This window comes from Lathyrus oleraceus, chromosome 4, assembly GCF_024323335.1.
Source record: "Lathyrus oleraceus cultivar Zhongwan6 chromosome 4, CAAS_Psat_ZW6_1.0, whole genome shotgun sequence".
Classification (NCBI taxonomy): domain Eukaryota; kingdom Viridiplantae; phylum Streptophyta; class Magnoliopsida; order Fabales; family Fabaceae; genus Lathyrus; species Lathyrus oleraceus.
The window spans coordinates 493,275,611-493,294,103 of record NC_066582.1 but is presented as its reverse complement, the minus strand read 5'-3'; the positions used below and the strand labels follow the sequence as shown (position 1 = coordinate 493,294,103).

At 35.3% G+C, this 18,493-nt stretch overlaps 1 protein-coding gene across 1 annotated transcript; it reads right to left on the bottom strand.

The window, feature by feature from the left end:
* Positions 1-2,269: 2,269 nt before the first annotated feature.
* On the bottom strand, positions 2,270-9,901 carry LOC127076648 (UMP-CMP kinase 3). The gene is made up of 10 exons (XM_051018358.1): positions 9,605-9,901; positions 8,744-8,800; positions 8,225-8,276; positions 7,197-7,314; positions 5,317-5,473; positions 5,131-5,211; positions 4,943-5,050; positions 4,783-4,854; positions 3,511-3,555; positions 2,270-2,434 (listed from the first exon to the last, which is right to left on the bottom strand). The coding sequence occupies exons 2-9, from the start codon at positions 8,771-8,773 to the stop codon at positions 3,547-3,549; spliced, it is 627 nt and encodes a 208-aa protein (XP_050874315.1). The 5' UTR covers positions 8,774-8,800; positions 9,605-9,901; the 3' UTR covers positions 2,270-2,434; positions 3,511-3,546.
* Positions 9,902-18,493: the final 8,592 nt, after the last annotated feature.

Here is an 18,493-nt window from a genome sequence, read left to right as displayed (position 1 = left end):
GAAAAAAAAAACCATCAAACAAGGGAGTCTAATAGAAAGACCAAAAGTACTGAAATAACGTATTAGATGTTAAAAGAAAAATCTTAATTTTCATGATTTAACGAAACTTCAATCATCATCTCTAACATCATAAATAACATCTAAAACATCCATTTTTCGTAAGTTTTTTGAATTTTCGATAAATTTTTTAATTTTTGTGTAAATGAATAGACATCAATTATTAGAGTCATAAAAAATGAACATAAATAGCATTTAGGATAGTTTAGACACATCATATTAGATGTTTGTTGGCCGAAAATAATGATCAAAACAAATTTTTTTGATATTACATGGATATATTGATATCATTGATACAACTTCTGAGTTGCAAAAAGTTCCAGAAATACATCTCTGAAATTTTTCAACAGTTTAGTTTCTTAGTAATCAGAGATGCATCTCCGGAATTTTCTCAATCTTTTTATTTGTTTTGATTTTTTTACTTATGTTGTTTGACTGCACTAATGGTATGCTTTAACTTACAATCATAATGGTCGATTGACATATGATAGATTGATGCACAAGAGGGTTGCTTAGCACACATCTGTGCGACGGGAGAAGAGTCAATAGATTACAGAGGCTCTTGATCCCTCTGACCAGGCAAAGCCATCTATTTTTGGGGCTCGTACTTCTCCTCTTGTCACTCCATCTTTTTCTTTCAATAGAAGACGGGATTCACCATCTGGCGCATCACTCCCTTCATCCTCCCACAGGCATCAAGTTTCACCAGTGTCACCTTCTATTGTAGATGTTGTTGATCCACTCCCACCTCCTACTATTAATGTTGTTGATCAACTCGTACCTCATACCGCTATGCATGATAATTCAGTGCCACCTCAGAAGGGTGAGGTTACTACGCATCCTGAGTCAGAGGCATTTGGAGGAGGCCTAGTTGATTTTTCATTATTGCCCCAATATCCAGACCATACTATCAGACATATCTAGGACGAAAAATTGAATTTATTATTTTTTTACGTTAATATTAATTGACAAATTTATGACATTGTTTATTTTTGACAAATTTCATAAGTGTGATACATTAAAAGCCCCTCACTATTATTTGGATCCCTTGTTTTTTATTTTATTTATTTTATTTTATTCTTTTATTATTTTTATTTTATATATATAAATTATATTAATTAAAAAATTAATAATATAAATAGTCAAATAGCACCCACACCGCTCCCATTTTGGAGTTGACCGCGTCGCGCCGCTTTCTGAGATGTATATGTTATGTTTTAAAAAAATATTTCAAAATTCATCCAGAATTTGGTACGTCCGAAAATTCATCTTCAAAAACTATAAACTGGAGCATTAAAAAATCCTCTTCAATTTTTACCAAAGTGTAGGAAATCATGCACTCCATTTTGTCTTAGTGCCAGAGATTGAAGGAAATGAAACACCAACTAATTTTATAAATAGTATTCAGAGACAATTAAACTAATTACCATAAGATTGAGTGTATAACCCTAAGTGTGATCACAGACAGTCTAAATCAAATACTAAAAAACCCAGAATCCTAAAAACTCCAGACCTAACAGAAAGAATAGTTGCAGGAAGCGATATCAGACTAAAATCTCACCTTCCCCTCCAAAGGAAGCATCAAAGTAGAGGTGCTTTTTATTTCTTGGTAGAACTCTCATCCCATTCCATTCATAAAGACTCTCAAATATGGATCATGTTGGTTGATGGAGCACCAAATCTCAATGGAAGAAGTGTAGGAGTGGTACTTGCAGGACCATATACTACTGGTTGAGCAATCTCTATTTTGAATTCAAAACTAGCAATAATCAAGTGTTATATTATATAAGCCCTTATCGGGGATTACTCTGGAAACAATTATGTAGGTGAAAGGACTAATATCTAAGAGAGCTGCTCAAATTATCACAAATCAATTAGCCAAGAATATTACATCAATGTACTAAAAAAATTTCAAATCAATAGAGTAATGCATAGTCAATTTTCAGGGTAAGAAAGTGATAGAATGATCAAAATTATTTAATTTTGAAATAGTGAGATTAATTTTGTAACTAAAGTAGATCAAAATTGTAATCAAACCTAAAAAAATAAATTAATTAATGTATCACTTTTACCACTCGAAATATACCACTCCAGAAATAGAACCATACTCGTACAACTTTTGCTGCCCTAAATTTCAATATTCAGAACTAGAGAAAGTATAAGATCTCCACAAAGCTGGCAAACTAGTCCTCCACTTTTCACCAAAAACTAATAATCAAAACAACAAAATTCTTTATTTGCTATAAATGAATGAAGTCCACAAAAGGTACAACAATACAATCCAATATAGAGGCAAAAGCCTAAGTATAAAATTGATTTTTCTATATCTAGCATCAAAATGTGAGGCAAAAGAACACGCAGCCAACACTAATGTGACCTGAAAAAACAATAGCAAGACAAATAATAAATCATCATTAACAAAAACAAAAGAAACTCGTGTTGAGAGGAGTCAATGTATGACATGAGTAACTAAACATTTGTAAATTCCAGTCACACAAAATATAAATTCCATTCACCATATAAAACAGATACAATAACTAAAAACATATATATTTATTTATTAAATGATATAAATTTTTCTTTTGCATGCTTCTAATATACTACCATAATAGCATGCATAGAAACGTTTTTCTCTGATGGAATCAACAACACACCAACTCAACCAACTCAGTATATTGCATATGACCGACATACAATGTCAGTTTTGTGTCAAAGTAACAACTTTCTGTATAGACCTAGAAGTAAGACAGGTTGTAAAGAATGTACAGAATAATCAACCTAATAATATACCAAAGTGAAAGTTGGAACTTGGATGATTCAAAACGCAAGAGTAACCAGCAGTCATGTGCCTTTCTTTTCTTACCAATTTCATCAGAATATTCTTTACTTAACCAACCAAGACATTTAAAGTTAGTAGTATTACACAAGAAGATGGAGGAACAGGTCATCTTGTCCAGACAGAGTGACAAGATATTATTAGACCAAAAAAGGTACACCCTAAAAAGAATCAATTCCTTACTTTCAGAAGTATATCTAATCTAATAATATTCTTTAATTTTCAGGGCTAACCAACAAATCTAATGTTCTTAACACGTACTCTTGTCTAGACAGAGTGCCAAGACATAGACAAGAAAGGCACACCCAAAAAAAGAATTGATGCCTTACTTTTAGAAGTATATCTAGTCTAAATCTAATAATATTTTGTAATGATATAAATTTCCCATGCAGAGTTGGAAAATAAGAGACTTCCATTGCACCACGCCCTAATCATAATTCTCTTGCAGTAGTACTTCACAAAAATCTGTGTTTTTCCTATCAGCTACTCAATATAATTTGTTGTCCCACTAGTTATATGATTATCAAAGGTTTCCATAACAAAATATAGTAAAAGGCATCAATGCAGGAATAAAAATACTATATGGGATCTATTGCCAGTCATGATGCAATTTTTACCTCTTAAAATCCAGCATGAAGTCAAGGGTGATATACTCAATCAGCCTGCAAATACCATAGATAAACATCAATTCCAGGGAAATATTGCAGTTTGAATAGCAGACTAAATTTAGTATTTCATTTTAATAAATAATTTCTCACGTAAAAATTCCACAACTTATGATTTCAAGTTGATTTGGCCTGTTTAAAGGAAGTTCCTATTTGTTCGACAAGTGAAATTTTGAAAATGATGTCTTGGCATGAAAGAACTGTAAGAGTTTATCAAGTAAAAAGCCACAGTTTTTTGCACTTCTGAAATCATTTTCAAAATTCTGTACCTTCCTAAGTAGTAGTTCAATCAGAAAAGTAGTTCATACTAGAGGATTAACAGGTTTGCCACTCAGGATGGTTCCATAAATTATTTTAATTAGTTTTTTCTTTTCTCAAAAGCACAGGTTGTGAGCCAGCAATTAGTTTTCTATTTGAAAGTTCTAATGAAATTGCTATAGCTGTATCTCTATTTAAATTTAAAAACCATCTAGTCTATCTTTAAAGAAAAACATTTTCCTTTGAACATTCTTATCTATCTTTTTTTAATCTAATTTAATTATTCAAAAAAAATGGGAAACATATCTATAATCCATATTGCATTGTAAAAGAATCTAATAAAGTAAAATAAAAAACTATCTCCAATATATGGCATGATCATATCTTTATAAGTGGGAACAATCATCACCTTACAAATTGGTTTAGTAAGTTTAAGTTAGGTCAAATCACAATTTTAAAATGATATTAAAGCCTTCCTTCAAGATCCGATGGGATAGGGTTTCTGCTATCGGGTTTCTACTATATACATCCACGCACTAAATCCAATAGTGTTGGACGTGAGGGGAGTGTTAAAGAGTCTCACATTAGACAATATATGACCTAAACATACATTTTAAAAGTAGGGACAATTATCACCTTACAAGTCGGTTATATAAATCGGTTTTATAAGGTTGAATTAGGTCAAATTACAAAATCTAAGAATAATGAACATTTATATGCTCACAACAAAATTAAAATATTAATAATGTGCATAAAAAATTAAATTTCTTTAGAAACCCATGCAAGGAGAAACCCATGCAAGGCACGGGCTACTTTATAGTTTAGTTTACACACATCATATCGCAATATCAAGACAAATACATTTGAATATTAACAACGATGACAATGATTTCCAGATTTTCTCTTTGATAGAAAATGGAACTTGTACATATAAAATTTTGACATAATGCGAACATAGTGATTTACCTTCTCATTTTTTGGACCAAAAATTGCTTTGACTGAATCAAATACCTCTTCAACAGGCCTTGCAGCATCAATCTAAACAGATAATATGCCATGTCCTTTAGTACCCGAGCAAAAAACAAAAAACTCATCAAAACATAGTAAAAGCACAGGTATCAATTACCTTGCGGACTTTTCCCTTAGCATCATAATAATTAATAACAGGGAGACTAGAGTCCAAGAAAACCTTGAATCGCTTCCTTATTGTTTCAATGTTGTCATCTTCTCTACCCTTTATAATTGACATTGAAATCCAGTATTAAGCACTGAAAAACATATATATTTTTAGTTATGTATTGTATATTGTATAACCTGGTTCCTACTGAGAAGCCGTCTCTCCATCTCTTCCTCTGGGCAATCAAAGTATAGGACAAACGTTGGCTCTATTCCTGTCTGCAAAGCCATAATGCAGTTTGGAAATTAAAAGTTAGTGCATGTATCTGCTTGGGAGACAGCTAGAAGTGAAAAGCTGTTCTATTTGACAACAATAGCAATTACCACTTCCTCAAATGCTGCACGGTTTTCCTCATTGCGAGGAAAACCATCAATAAGAAATTTGTCATTGCCATTTTCCTGCATTGCTCGTTGCAGAAGCTTAATTGTTACCTCAGATGGAACAATCTTTCCTTCTTTAATCATATTCTGGATCATTGTGCTGTCAAACATCAGAAATAAATGGGTAAATGCTAAGAGACACGGACAGCTTTAAAAACTGCTGCTGGGCTCCTTCTTGTCCCATAATGAATGATACACTTGAAAGGAAAAAAATAAAGTCCTAAAATGAATGCCATATCCATTTTTCAGTGCAATACTAATCTTTTATTTTCAACTGTATCCTCTAATTAATATTCTGTGCACCACTCCCAAGTTATTAAGGGGCATTTGTTTTAAGGATTCATAAATGCCTTCCAGGAATAAGTTACCCAATAATAAAAATATAGAAATTTAATTCTTGGGTATTTTTTAAAAAAGGGTTTGGCATATAATTTATGTTCCTATAGTTTTTAAAGTTATGTGAAATTTTATGGGAATGAACATTCCCACCTTCTTCTCATGGGAGTAAAACCATGGGAATTATGGATGTTAGTTTACTCCAAGGAACCTTTATTCCTAGGAATAACTTTTTCTGGAATGTAATTATTAGACTTGAAACGAAGACCCCCCCTTGTTCCTAGGAATAATTTTTCCTCAACCTTGTAACAATACGTAGGAATAACTATTTTCTAACCATGTATTCCTGGGAATGTAATTCTTAGACTTGAAACAAACACCCCCTTATATTCCACTTTGCACTTAATAATTTTGGTTAACACATATTTTCTTTCTTTCATATGTACGCGGTGAGCTTAGAACTTGAGTTGGACCTAAATCGTCCCTACAAAACCGACTTGTGATGTGAGGATTGCCCCCACTTATAAACACTACAAATGTCATATCTCTAAGCAACGTGGGACTAAATCCACCCCTTCACACCTACAAATCCAAGATATATGTTGGACTTCCCGCTTCCTGCAATGAAGATGTCTATGCTTCGTCCAAAGCAAATGCCACAATTTAAGTGGGCTAGTGGTGGACCGCAACGAAGGCGGAATTTCCAACACCCCCCCTCACTTTTCAGCCTTATTGAGCACGAAGCAGGAAGCGGGAAGTCCAACATATATCTTGGATTGAGCCTAACTCAACCTTCCAAAACTGACTTGTAAAGTGAGGGGTGGCACTATATATATACAAACCCTTTATAGGCTCTATCTTAACCAGTTTATGTGTTTGTGTGTAAGAATTTTCATCATTGGCTATGGGCTCATTCACTAAGAATTCATTATGAAGTGATAAAAAATGAATTTATTTCTTACATGGTGATAAACAAAATCATGATGTTCAAAATATATGTACTAGAAAATGTTCATACTTTGAGTATCCACGGGGTAGAAATCATGATCCCTACCCTACTCCCTCCTAAAACATTTCTAATACAAGATTATCATCATGGCCCATTATTGCACAAGACAAACTTTTATTTACAAAAGATTGATCCTTGGAATTTAGGAAAATATCAAACATTTGCAAGAGAAAACACACATGTGTGCGCATATATATCAAATAAGTACAATTAGAAACTACTTTAGATTATGAATCACAGAGCCCACAATTTTGAGTTACATTTCAAGACAAAAAAAAATATAGTTTCACTGTGTGCTACCCCATTTCTCATGGGATATATGGGTATTTTGTTTTCTTTCCAAATGACAGTCAGTGAAATTATATATACCACCACCTATTAAACTAGTCATTTACTATTTCTAATGGAGTAAAAAGGACTAATAAGAGTCAACAAAACAGGACTATGAATTTATAACTATGGAGCATATAATTTGTACCCATTTTCAGAGCCAGATTTGATTTCTGCACGAAGAAGATCACCAGCACTGAGATGAGTAAACCCAAAATGTTCGACAAGGTTTGCACATTGGGTACCCTTTCCACTGCCTGGGCCACCTGTACCATTATCGTTATTAGATCATTAATCAACTTTGATTCGAAAAAGTAATCCAACAACTTCATTAATAACACAATAGAAACAAATGGATAGATAAATAAATAAATAAATGCATTCACTTTTCAAAGGGTAAAAGAACGATAAAAAATGATGTTAAACAATATATGACATGCCATAAGTTAAGTTAGTAATAGCTGGTAATTGGTAAAAATCTCCCCACGTTTCAACTATGGGTTCATTTGGAAGAGCGTCTTTACAGTTTATTTAGGTGTAGCTTAAGGCATTGGCAATTGTGTGTGTTTTGAAAGGCTTATGAGATGCCCAGATGTTGTTTTACACTTATTTTAATGAGCTCCCAATAAAAGATTACAGAAATATCTAAAGCGGAATTGAATCCCATATCTTCAATCCCAAAAATAATTAGACATAATTTATTATTAAATATAAGTGCTTAATTTGGTTGTTTATCCAAACATAATTATATCAGAGCCACCATGAAAATACCATGACTCCAGGGTACTGGTTTACTATAATAGAAGGAATTGTTAGAACATACATGTGAAGTAAAAACAAGTTCAGCATCGCTCTACTTTCTTTTCCATAGTGAAAGCTTAGGAAGCAAAAAAAAAGTGTTTAAACGATAAAAAAATATTATGTACTTCCAGATTCATCAGTCAAATATCTTGTCTACAAGTAACCATTTATCTATAGCAAAACTCAACAATTAACTACAAATTCACGTTTTAGATGCCAAATTGCTTGTTATAAATAAATTGGAGCAATGAAGAAAGTATGTATGTTCTCAACAAAAATAGTTAAATGCGTAGGATTTTACAAAAGATTATAGTTATACAGAGGGAAGATGACGTGGGAGATTCCTTGACTTGAATGCAATTAACCATTGCTTACCTAGCACAAACACAACTGTGGGGTTTTTAGTTAGGATGCTTCCATTTGTATCCTACAAACAAATGAAGAACTTAAATCAGTTGACATTAACACTGCACCAGAATTGATACCATTTGTACCCTACAATCAAATAAGGAGTTAAAAAACAGTTCAAATCGATACTACCGCATTAAAAATGACACCATTAAAATTCGACAATTGAACATTCAATTGAAAAAATAGTTCAAATCAATATTGCATTACAATTAACACGATCTCATCAATATGAATCCCCAAACCATATAATTTATATTGTTTTAGTAAATATTTTGTTGGACATGACTCCAGCATATCCTACAGTCTAATGTACAGCAAATTCTATGAAGGAAAAGATATTTTAAAAGTTTGAATCTCCAAACTCTGTACAACTGTATAAAAAGTATGAGAAATAAGTACTTAAATCAGATTTTCAAAGGAATCTTTCAAAATGCAAAAAAGTTCGAGCAAAAGCAAATCCATATGTGGCATAACAATGAATACCTTGATCGCAGCTTCAAGAACTGTTCCCATGAGTAGTAGCTACTAAACTGTCTTTATCTGCAAGTAGAAAAATTCAAACAAGTATTATGATGAGTCCAACAGAAATTCATTTACATTGAAAAATCAAGTATGTCTCTATGCGTATATCTATTCAATCACACAACTGATTGAAATCTGGATAGGATAAAATGACATATGGTAAAACAATCATTTCACCAATGCCAAACCACACACTTCAAAAGGGAACACAATAAAAAATAGAAAACTCGTATTATATTCAGTCTTATACATTCATCGACGTATCATATTAAAATCTATATGCAATTGCTTATATACCCTTGCTTTCACCAAATTCAGCTGATTCACAAATGAAATTCATCAATCAACAGATCATGCAGACACTTAAACTCATTCAATTTTCCATCAAAACTTTCACGGAATCTCACTCATAGCAATACCATTAACCAAATCACCAATCAAAACTTCAGATCTAAAGCCAGAACAATATCACAAACACTAAAACCAGAACAATCTCAACAAAATACATAAACGAAAATCAACACTAGAAGAACACCGTCATTTCATCAATCAGGTACAATAAAAAAGAAAAAGAAAACAAAATCACAAAGCAGATAGCAAGATCACGAAACCAATCCCTAATCAATGTCAAAAAATTCCTCTAAATTTCTTATTCTTCGCACGCGGTAAAATCAAACACGTGAATTTCAAAACGAAAATCAAACAATGCGCGCGGAATAGAGAAAAATGAAATGAAAGCACGGATCGAAGATAAGTTCGGTGAGATCTAAGCAGAATTGAAAGAGAAAGCGTGAAATGGAAGAGAAATTTGAGAGGCGTTACCTTTGCGCGAAAGAGGAAAAAAAAAAGAGTGAATAGGATAATTGTTGGGATGGAAAGTATGGTTAGGTTCGTTTTTGTTATTTATAGTGGTGTAAGAAAGTTGATGGAGGTGGTTTATTAGTCGGTAGGGGTAAAATTGGAAAGTTAAGTTCATGGAGTGAGGGAAGGCGAGGAAGGTGGTTGCGTGATAGTAACGGCTACAATGAACGTTTTTCACGGCTTTGATTGTGAGGATGCTTCAACAACAAGGGAGGAAGGTGTGAAGATTCTTGTGTAAGTATTATCAACAATCATGTTATCTTGTAAATAAATAAATAATCTCATCACTTTATCCAATTTTTAAATAAAAACTAAGTTGATTAGTAAAAAGGCTAAAGAGTGTCTTTTGGTAGATAAATAAGCTAGAGTACACTTTAATTATAATAAAGGACTTTATGGCAAGGAAAAAACGAGTAGATTTAGAGTAACAATATAATTTTTTTAATTTTACTATAGTTCCAAATGTATAATAGAGATATTTGTTTGTAAGGAAGTATTGTTGTGATGTTTTTTTATGTTGATCATGTTGGCCGTGGAGGTTCATTTGTAAATATTAGTGATCAAGTAATTAGACATAGTGATTGTGATGTTTAGTATTTTAGGTTTTAGAATATTATGTACTTGAGTTGTTCAATATATCTTATAGTTGAGATTGAGATTAGGGATCATATATTCTTCTATGAGACAATTGTCTTATCATAAAGTCGTATGAGATCGTTGAGCCTGTATTCCTATACGTCTTGAGGGCGCGTCCACACCTTGGTCTTCCCCGCCTCCTAAGAATTGTCGTCTGCTCTTATGCCAAAACAATCACCTTATAAGTCTTAGTTGGTGCTGACAAGTTATGGCTTTGTCTTGGGACTTCATATATTTCAGATTGAGTTGTTATTCCTTTCCAATAAGGTGATGATATCGGTAATAATGACCCCTGGTTGGATATGATAGGATGAGATCTGGGAAGTCAATATGGACAACAAACCTATTGTGGGATTCTTGGGGAAAAAGGCATGTGCCCTAAATATCACATTTTTTATGTTGGGGAGTTCCTGGGGTCCTAATGTCTTGTCAGACCCTGTTATTTGCCTTTGTCGCTTCTCAATAAGTGATACATACTTAACCTGACTTTTACTCTTCCTTTTCCTGTCATGTAACCTTAGCCTTGGGACTACATAGTATAGGATGAGGCGTGCATTGACTATTCATAGAACATATATATATATATATATATATATATATATATATATATATATATATATATATATATATATATATATATATATATATATATGATTTTAGTTTGTGGTTATGAATGAAAGATTGATTTTTAACTTTTCTATTTAGCAATGAAAGATTGTGTTTGTATGTTTTGGCCAATGAAGAATTGAGCTTTGGTATGCGGAAAGGGTTCGATTTCCCGACATTCTGAAATTTGACAATGCGATGATCGAAAGAAAAATATGGATGCTCTTGGTGCCCCAAGTTTAATCCATTACTGGTAAGATGGGTATTTGTTCACATGAGAACTTTGGCTTCTGCACTAATAGCCCATGGGGATTTGCAAATGATTTTATGTCTTTATGCGTCGAGCACATTACTGAGGACTGTCGATCTCCCTTCAGACATTTTCAAATCAAAGCAATTTAGTCTTCTTTTCAGATGCTTTTATTATTGCCCAAAATTTTAGTGTAGTGTTTATAAAAAAATAATTGACATCTTACAAACAATCAGATAAAACAAAAATAATGAAGAAAGCTTTGATGAAATCATCATCTTTTATTCAAATGAATTGACCCGTGAATGAGCGATAATACATAAGGATGCAATTATTAAAAAAGGTAATTGTTGTGATAGAAATAAGTAAAATGGAAATGAGGTTTGTTTTAAATTTCCATCAAATTACAACACAACTATACTCCTTGAGTCTTTGAAGATCACAACACTTTTATTACGAGGAGAGCAAATGGATCGATTCTTCCCATCTTGAGTTTTCCATTGTTGCGCGGGTTCATGGACCACAGACTTTTGCCTTTGGAAAAAATCCCTAACTTTTTTTTGGATCTCCCTTTTGGGTTTTCAGTCCCTCGTGATATCCTTTTTTTTATGCTTAAGTTGTCCTTTCTGGCTATCGACTTAGCGGGTTAATTTTTTGTTTTTATCCCTAACTTTTTCCTGGACTGTTTATCATTTTTTTGTCCATCGGGATACCCATTTTTGCATAGGTCACCATTTTAGGTTTTTGACCTAACGGGATTTTGTATTTCACTTTTTTAGGCAAAGTATCATTTGATTGCATCCGAATTCACTAGGAGTGGAAATTCTTCATCGTCCATAGTCGTGAGAATTAGAACACCTTCAAAATAGGATTTCTTCACAATGTATGAACCTTTGTAATTTGGTGTCCACTTGCCCTGTGAATCCTTGAATATGCATGATCTTCTTTAGCACCAAGTCACCTTCTTGGAACTCTGGAAGGCGAACCTTCTTGTTGAATGATTTCTTAAGAAGTTGTTGGTATAGTTCACCATGACATAACATTGTCATGCGCCTCTATAAGGTTGAGTTGGTCGAACCTTGTCTAGACTCATTCCACCTCTTCTAGCTTAGTCTCCATCAAGACTCTCAACAAGGGGATTTTTACTTCAATAGGAAATACTGCTCACATGCCATAAACCAGAGAGAAATGGGTTACCTCTATTGATGTGAGAGTTGACGCTCGATAGCCATGCAACACAAAATGAAGTATTTCATGTTAGTCCTTGTATGTTATGACCATTTTCGGGATGATCTTCTTTATGTTTTTGTCCACTACTTCCACGAACCCATTCATCATGGCCCGATATAGCGATAGGTAATGGTGTTAAATTTTGAAGCTTTCGCACAAATTTTTCATCATTTTGTTGTTGATATTTGTTCCATTATCATTGATGGTCTTGTTGGGAACCCCGTAAATGAAGGAGAAGAGCGATCCAAAATGCAACGGAATTTAAAATTTCTCCTTTAGTGATCCTTACGAATGAACATGATCAATGATAGAATCGTTACCTCTTATGGAAATTGTAACCTTTGATGCAGATCTACGGAGCAATCACGAGTGTTGAATGATGACAACGCCTCTACTCAGTCCACACGGACAAATTCCTTCAATCTCAGTGTCAGCTGCTACGAATGAAGGCTTTGAGTGAGAGAGAGAGAGAGGGAGAGAGAGAAACGAAATTGCAACTGCACAAATGCTTCTACACAAGGGTTTTATTTATAAAACCACTTTGTGTGGTCTGCAAGCTAAAAAGCCCACTCAAGTGTATGTGGCTCATATCTTATAATATGCCAAAATCACTTAAGCGTGTGGTACCTTACCATATTTCGTATTCTACTTAAGTACATCATACCTTACGATGTTCTACACCTCACTTAAGTGCACTGTATATTACGGTATTCCTTAGTTACTATATCTATCATCAATCCGTCCTTTTGTGTGTGACCCTGTAGGTTTTCGCGGCATTGACAATTATATTAAATCACATATTTAACATAATAAACAGTGAGCGGTATCTAGCAACACATCACTGATACCCAAGACACGAAAATGTCATGTGATCTGACAAATCCTTTTGTGATAATACTTATGTGTACAATTACCCTTTTGCCCTTATGTATATATTGAACACAAGGCATAGATCGTGTCATCCTTGTCTAGTTCAATATTGGGCCCATAGACATTTATCATGTTACGCAGGATGGGCAAATTCCATTTAGGTCACTCATGTCCCTTAGCATGCTTCGTGGAGTACCCATCAACTATCTTTATGGTCATCTAGTTACGGACAATGTTTGATCAGCAATAAGGCGCTCGATTCTACATCTAGGGTCCATAATGGTTTCGGGTCGAAGGGTGGTATACATCATTATCACCATGAGAATAACTTATGACATTTTGCATAACATTCTATATAGTATTCTCATAGCGGGTCAATTTAGTATAAATATTACTCTTAATATTCATACCTATGTTTAAGACTTGATAACTCCTTATCCATGATCCATGAGATGTGATCATCAGTCTATATACATAATAGTCTTAATGCTTTAATGTTATCCCACTTCACAATAAAGCTCGACTACGGATGCTTTAAGAATAGTGTCCTTATGTTTAATGTGATCTCATGATTAAGTCACACTTGATACATTAAATGGACTAGCTATTCTAGGGACTTTATTAAACAAACATAATAAAGAAAAAGTCTTTTATTATTAATAAATAATTCGATACAAGTACCAAAAGTATTGGCATATAGGGCTTACACCAACAGTAACGACAAATGATATCTTTCTTAATGAAGCAGGCAACCACTTGCTTTGTAACATTGGCGTAAGATGCAACTTCGACCCATTTGGTGAAGTAGTTTATGGCAACTAGTATGAATCTATGTTTGTTCGAAGCCTTTGGTTCGATGTGCCCAATCATGTTTATTACCCACATGGAGAATGATCGTGCCGCTGTTAAGATGTTCAGAGGAGTAGGTGGAACATGCACCCTGTCATCATAAATCTGGAATTTATGGCAAGTTTGGGCCTAATGAAAACAATCAGTTTCCATAGTCAACCAGTAATAGCCTGTCCTTAAGATTTTCTTGGCCATTGCATGACCGTTGACACGAGTAACAAAGGATCCCTCATGGTTTTCCTTAATGAGCATGTCTGCTTTGTGTCTATCCATGCATCTAAGTAGAATCATGTCATAATTTCTTTTATAAAACATATTTCCATTCAGGAAGAACTTTGTTACTAACCTCCTCAGAGTCCACTTGTCAATAATTGAGGCATTTTTCGGGTATTCTTGTTTCTCAAGATAGCGCTTGATGTCGTAAAACTAGGGTTTGGCATCAGATTCTTCTACTACTGCCAAGTAATGCGCTGGTTGATCAAAATGCCCGATTATGACATTTGGCTCGTGATTGTACCAAATCAACTTGTACATTGATGCCAAGGATTCTAGAGCATCTACCATCTGATTTTCCTCTTGAGGGATATGGGAAAAGGTGATTTCCTCGAAATAGATAGTAATTCCAAAACATGATCCAGGTATGGAATCAGGTTAAGATGTCTTATTTCCTAATCATCTCTTATCTGGTGTATAACCAAAGCAGAATCTTCGTATACTTCAAGGATTTTGATCCTTAAGTCAATGACGACTTCTATTCCCATGATGCACGATTTATATTCAGCATATAGTTTTAAAGTGAAAGGCATGTGATAGTTCTTGGAAAACATCATTACTTCCCCGATATCATGACCTAGAGCATTGGAGACACCATCGAACATAAAAGTTCTTCACTCCCCTAGTTTGGGTCCTTCATTGTTGCTTATGACCTTTTCATCATCCATGGACGTAACATCTTCACCAAGGAAATCAAACCTCAATGGTTGGTAGTCTTCCACTAGTCTGTGGGCATGATGGTTGGATATCAATCATGTTATGCGGGTCAACATATATTGCTGAAGGCATCAGAAAGCCCATGCAGGTGCACAAAAAGTCTTCTCGAGCAATGAGTATCTATTTTCACAGTCGTTAAACTTCTTGCCTAGGTAGTAGATGGCATGCTCCTTTCTACATGTTTCATCTTATTGTCCCAACACACAACCCATGGATTCATCAAGTACCATTAAGTACATGATAAGAGGTCTTCCTTGAACAAGGGGTATTAAGATTGGTTTTACTTTCTTGAATGCTGCTTGGCAGTCTCCGTTTCACTCGTTAGCTTGATCTTCGTGGAGTAGTCTGAGAATTGGCTTGCATGTGGTTGTGAGATGCATTATGAATCTAATAATGCAGTTCAATCTCCCCAAGAAGCCACATACCTCTTTTTTCAGTTTTAGGTGCAGGCATACTTTGGATAGCTCTAACTTTATCAAGATCAACCTCGATTCCTTGTTGACTTACGATGTATCCCAATAATTTACCAGATCGGACCCCAAATATGGACTTGTTAGGGTTAAGCCTCAGCCGAAATTTCTTCAATAAAGCAAACAAATTTTATAGATTGACAATGTGATCCTCATTCGTATTGTATTTCATAATCATATCATCAACGTATACTTCAATCTCTTTATGAATCATATCATGAAAGAGAGTTACCATCGCTCGTTGATATGTTGTCCCAATGTTCTTCAAGCCGAAAGGCACCACCTTGTAGCAGAAGGTTCTGTAAGGGCAAATTGTCATACAACATACGATCATAGGTTTCGATGATGACAAATGACCACCATGGATGAATCGGCATTGTCGATTCCACCTCTACAAAACAAATGCAACATATCACCTATCATATCCTTTTCTATGCTCATCTAAACTGTTATATTTCATACAACATATATGGATAAAATGTGGTCATGACAAAATGCATGAAAACCACATAAATATGAATTTTTGCAGATTTGCAGGGTTTGAGTCGACCACAGGGTCGACACATAACACAGTGCATTTCCCACGGGTCAGCGCATAACATAGCGCATTTCCCACGGGTCAGCGCACAAAAGGCTTGAGTCGACCGCAGGGGTCAGCGCATGAACCACGAGTCAGTGCACGCCGACCTATGGTCGACGCATACTGTTGTGCTTTTCAGTCTGTCTAAAACTGCAGGCCATGAGTCGACGCATAGACCTGCTATGGTCGACCGTTCGTGCGCAAATTCAGTTATTAAGTATTTCCCACTCTATTTGAAAAGTTGTTAAGTGGGTTGGTTGGTTTGTTACTATAAATAGAAGTTTAGTTATTTTGTATCAACTAACATTTTGATAATTTGATTCAAGTGTTCAAAGAACAAGAAAAAGTGAAATAGGTGTCCAAGATTCTTCATCTTCATCTTCAACATCTCACAACACATCAACTACACATAACCATTTTTGAAGTGCTTTGTGATTGGTTAAAGGTGATAACGTTCGAAGTCGAGATTGGGGAATCCGGTTCGGGTTGAAGCTTGCGACAGGTTTTTTCTTGAATAAAACCTTTAGGATTTTGTCCTCCAAGACTGGTTTGTTTTTTGGGGGTTTTTGGGACGAATTCTTCATCAATTTTCAGCTGAGCGAAGGTGATTGAGAAGAGGAAGTCTTCATCAATCTAGTAGCGGATTCAGTGATATTGAAGGGAAGATTTCGGGTTCGATTTGTTGTAGTTGAGATCAGCCGGGCCGAGGGTTTGAAGAACTGAGGGTTATTCAACAAAGAGGATGGAATCGGAGGTCTATCAACAACAATCGAAGGACTTGATTCACCTTGAATCAAGGAACAAGGAGTGCAAGCAACATTCAACGTCTTAAGAGTTCTGTTGTATATTTGCTTTGCAATCCTTGTATAAACGGTTAAACTCAACAGGTAATATCTATTAAAGCAATCTCAATTCTAGTTTTAGAATTGAGGGCAGACGTACCCCGAAGCGAGGACGGCGGGGGAACTGCCTCATCAAATCTTTGTCTTCTCTATTTTTCAGCTTATTTGTTTTGGCTTAAAAATAAGTGATTTTTGTATAAGCACTTTATCAAACCTTGATATTAATTGAGTAAGAAGTTAAAACTCTGTTTTTTGAATCCAAAGTATAATAAGAAATTGTACTAGACTAATTGGAATCACTTACTCAACATAAATATCACTTGGAGTGTTTTCACACACCAAGTGTTTGATAATTTGCCTAAACCAAAATTATCTTAGTTGTGTATCTAGTTTGGTTTCCTATTTGAATCATTGGAACTAGGAATCCTAGTAAGTGAAACAAATCATTGATAGTGTGACTAGTGTAGTGATTCGTATTCTACATTATCACTAATCCATAGGCTTGACGCATATCCGGTTTTCCAATAACAGTTCGTTTTAGACTGTATTTTCCTCGGCCGCTTCCGCACTTAAAACAAATTTTCAAAACCATTTTTTTGGTAGCGCCGACTCAAATTTTAATTGGGATCTATTCAACCCCCTCCCCCCCCCCTTCTAGATCCGTGCCATAGTCTAACAAGTGGTATCAGGAGCTCCGGTTCACTCTGTGCTTCAAAATATAACTTTGATAGAAAATGGCTAGCTGTCGCATCCGCAAAAAAACAACCGGCGGGCTGAAACAAAAAACAACACAGAGCCGCCACTGCGCGTTATTTATCCCAAAGAGGGAAAGGAAACACTCAGAGTAAACCTAGGAAAAAGCATGGTCTCGCGACCAAAGAGAAAGGGTAAGGGAGTCGGTTACGCAAGGGGAAGGTATTAGCACCCCTCACGTCCGTCGTACTCGACGGGATCCACGCTCTAACGATAGAAAAAGGTTGCTAAAACATCACACACACACACACACCGAAGACAACACAGGTGGGGTTAAGAGGAAGAGAGCTCGATAGGACATCGCATCCTATGCCTACGTATCTCGTCTGGAACGAGAATCAGAGCTGCCGTAGTTCGGCTCACGCACGCCAAACAAGCAAACACAAACACAGGCAAACTGGGAGCCTGAATGCCAATCACTGGACTTACATCAGCATCCGAACCAAAACACACACAAGAAGGCAAACGTGGAGCCCGACCGCCAATCACTGGACTTACATCGGCATCCGAACCAAACACACAATCAAGATACGGACAGCCAATCGCTGGGCTTACATCCATATCCTGACACACAAGAAGATAACAAGCAAACACACACAAAAAGAAAAAAAAGTGCCCGGAGAGACCTCGCACGGTCTCCTGCCTACATACCTCGTCTGGAACGAGGATCAGGGCGATGTAGTTCCCCTGAAAGGGAAAGAAAATCTAGCCAGAAACCAAGGGGGACACACTACCAGGGAGCTGTACTCGAGCCTAGGGTTATCATGCATCATT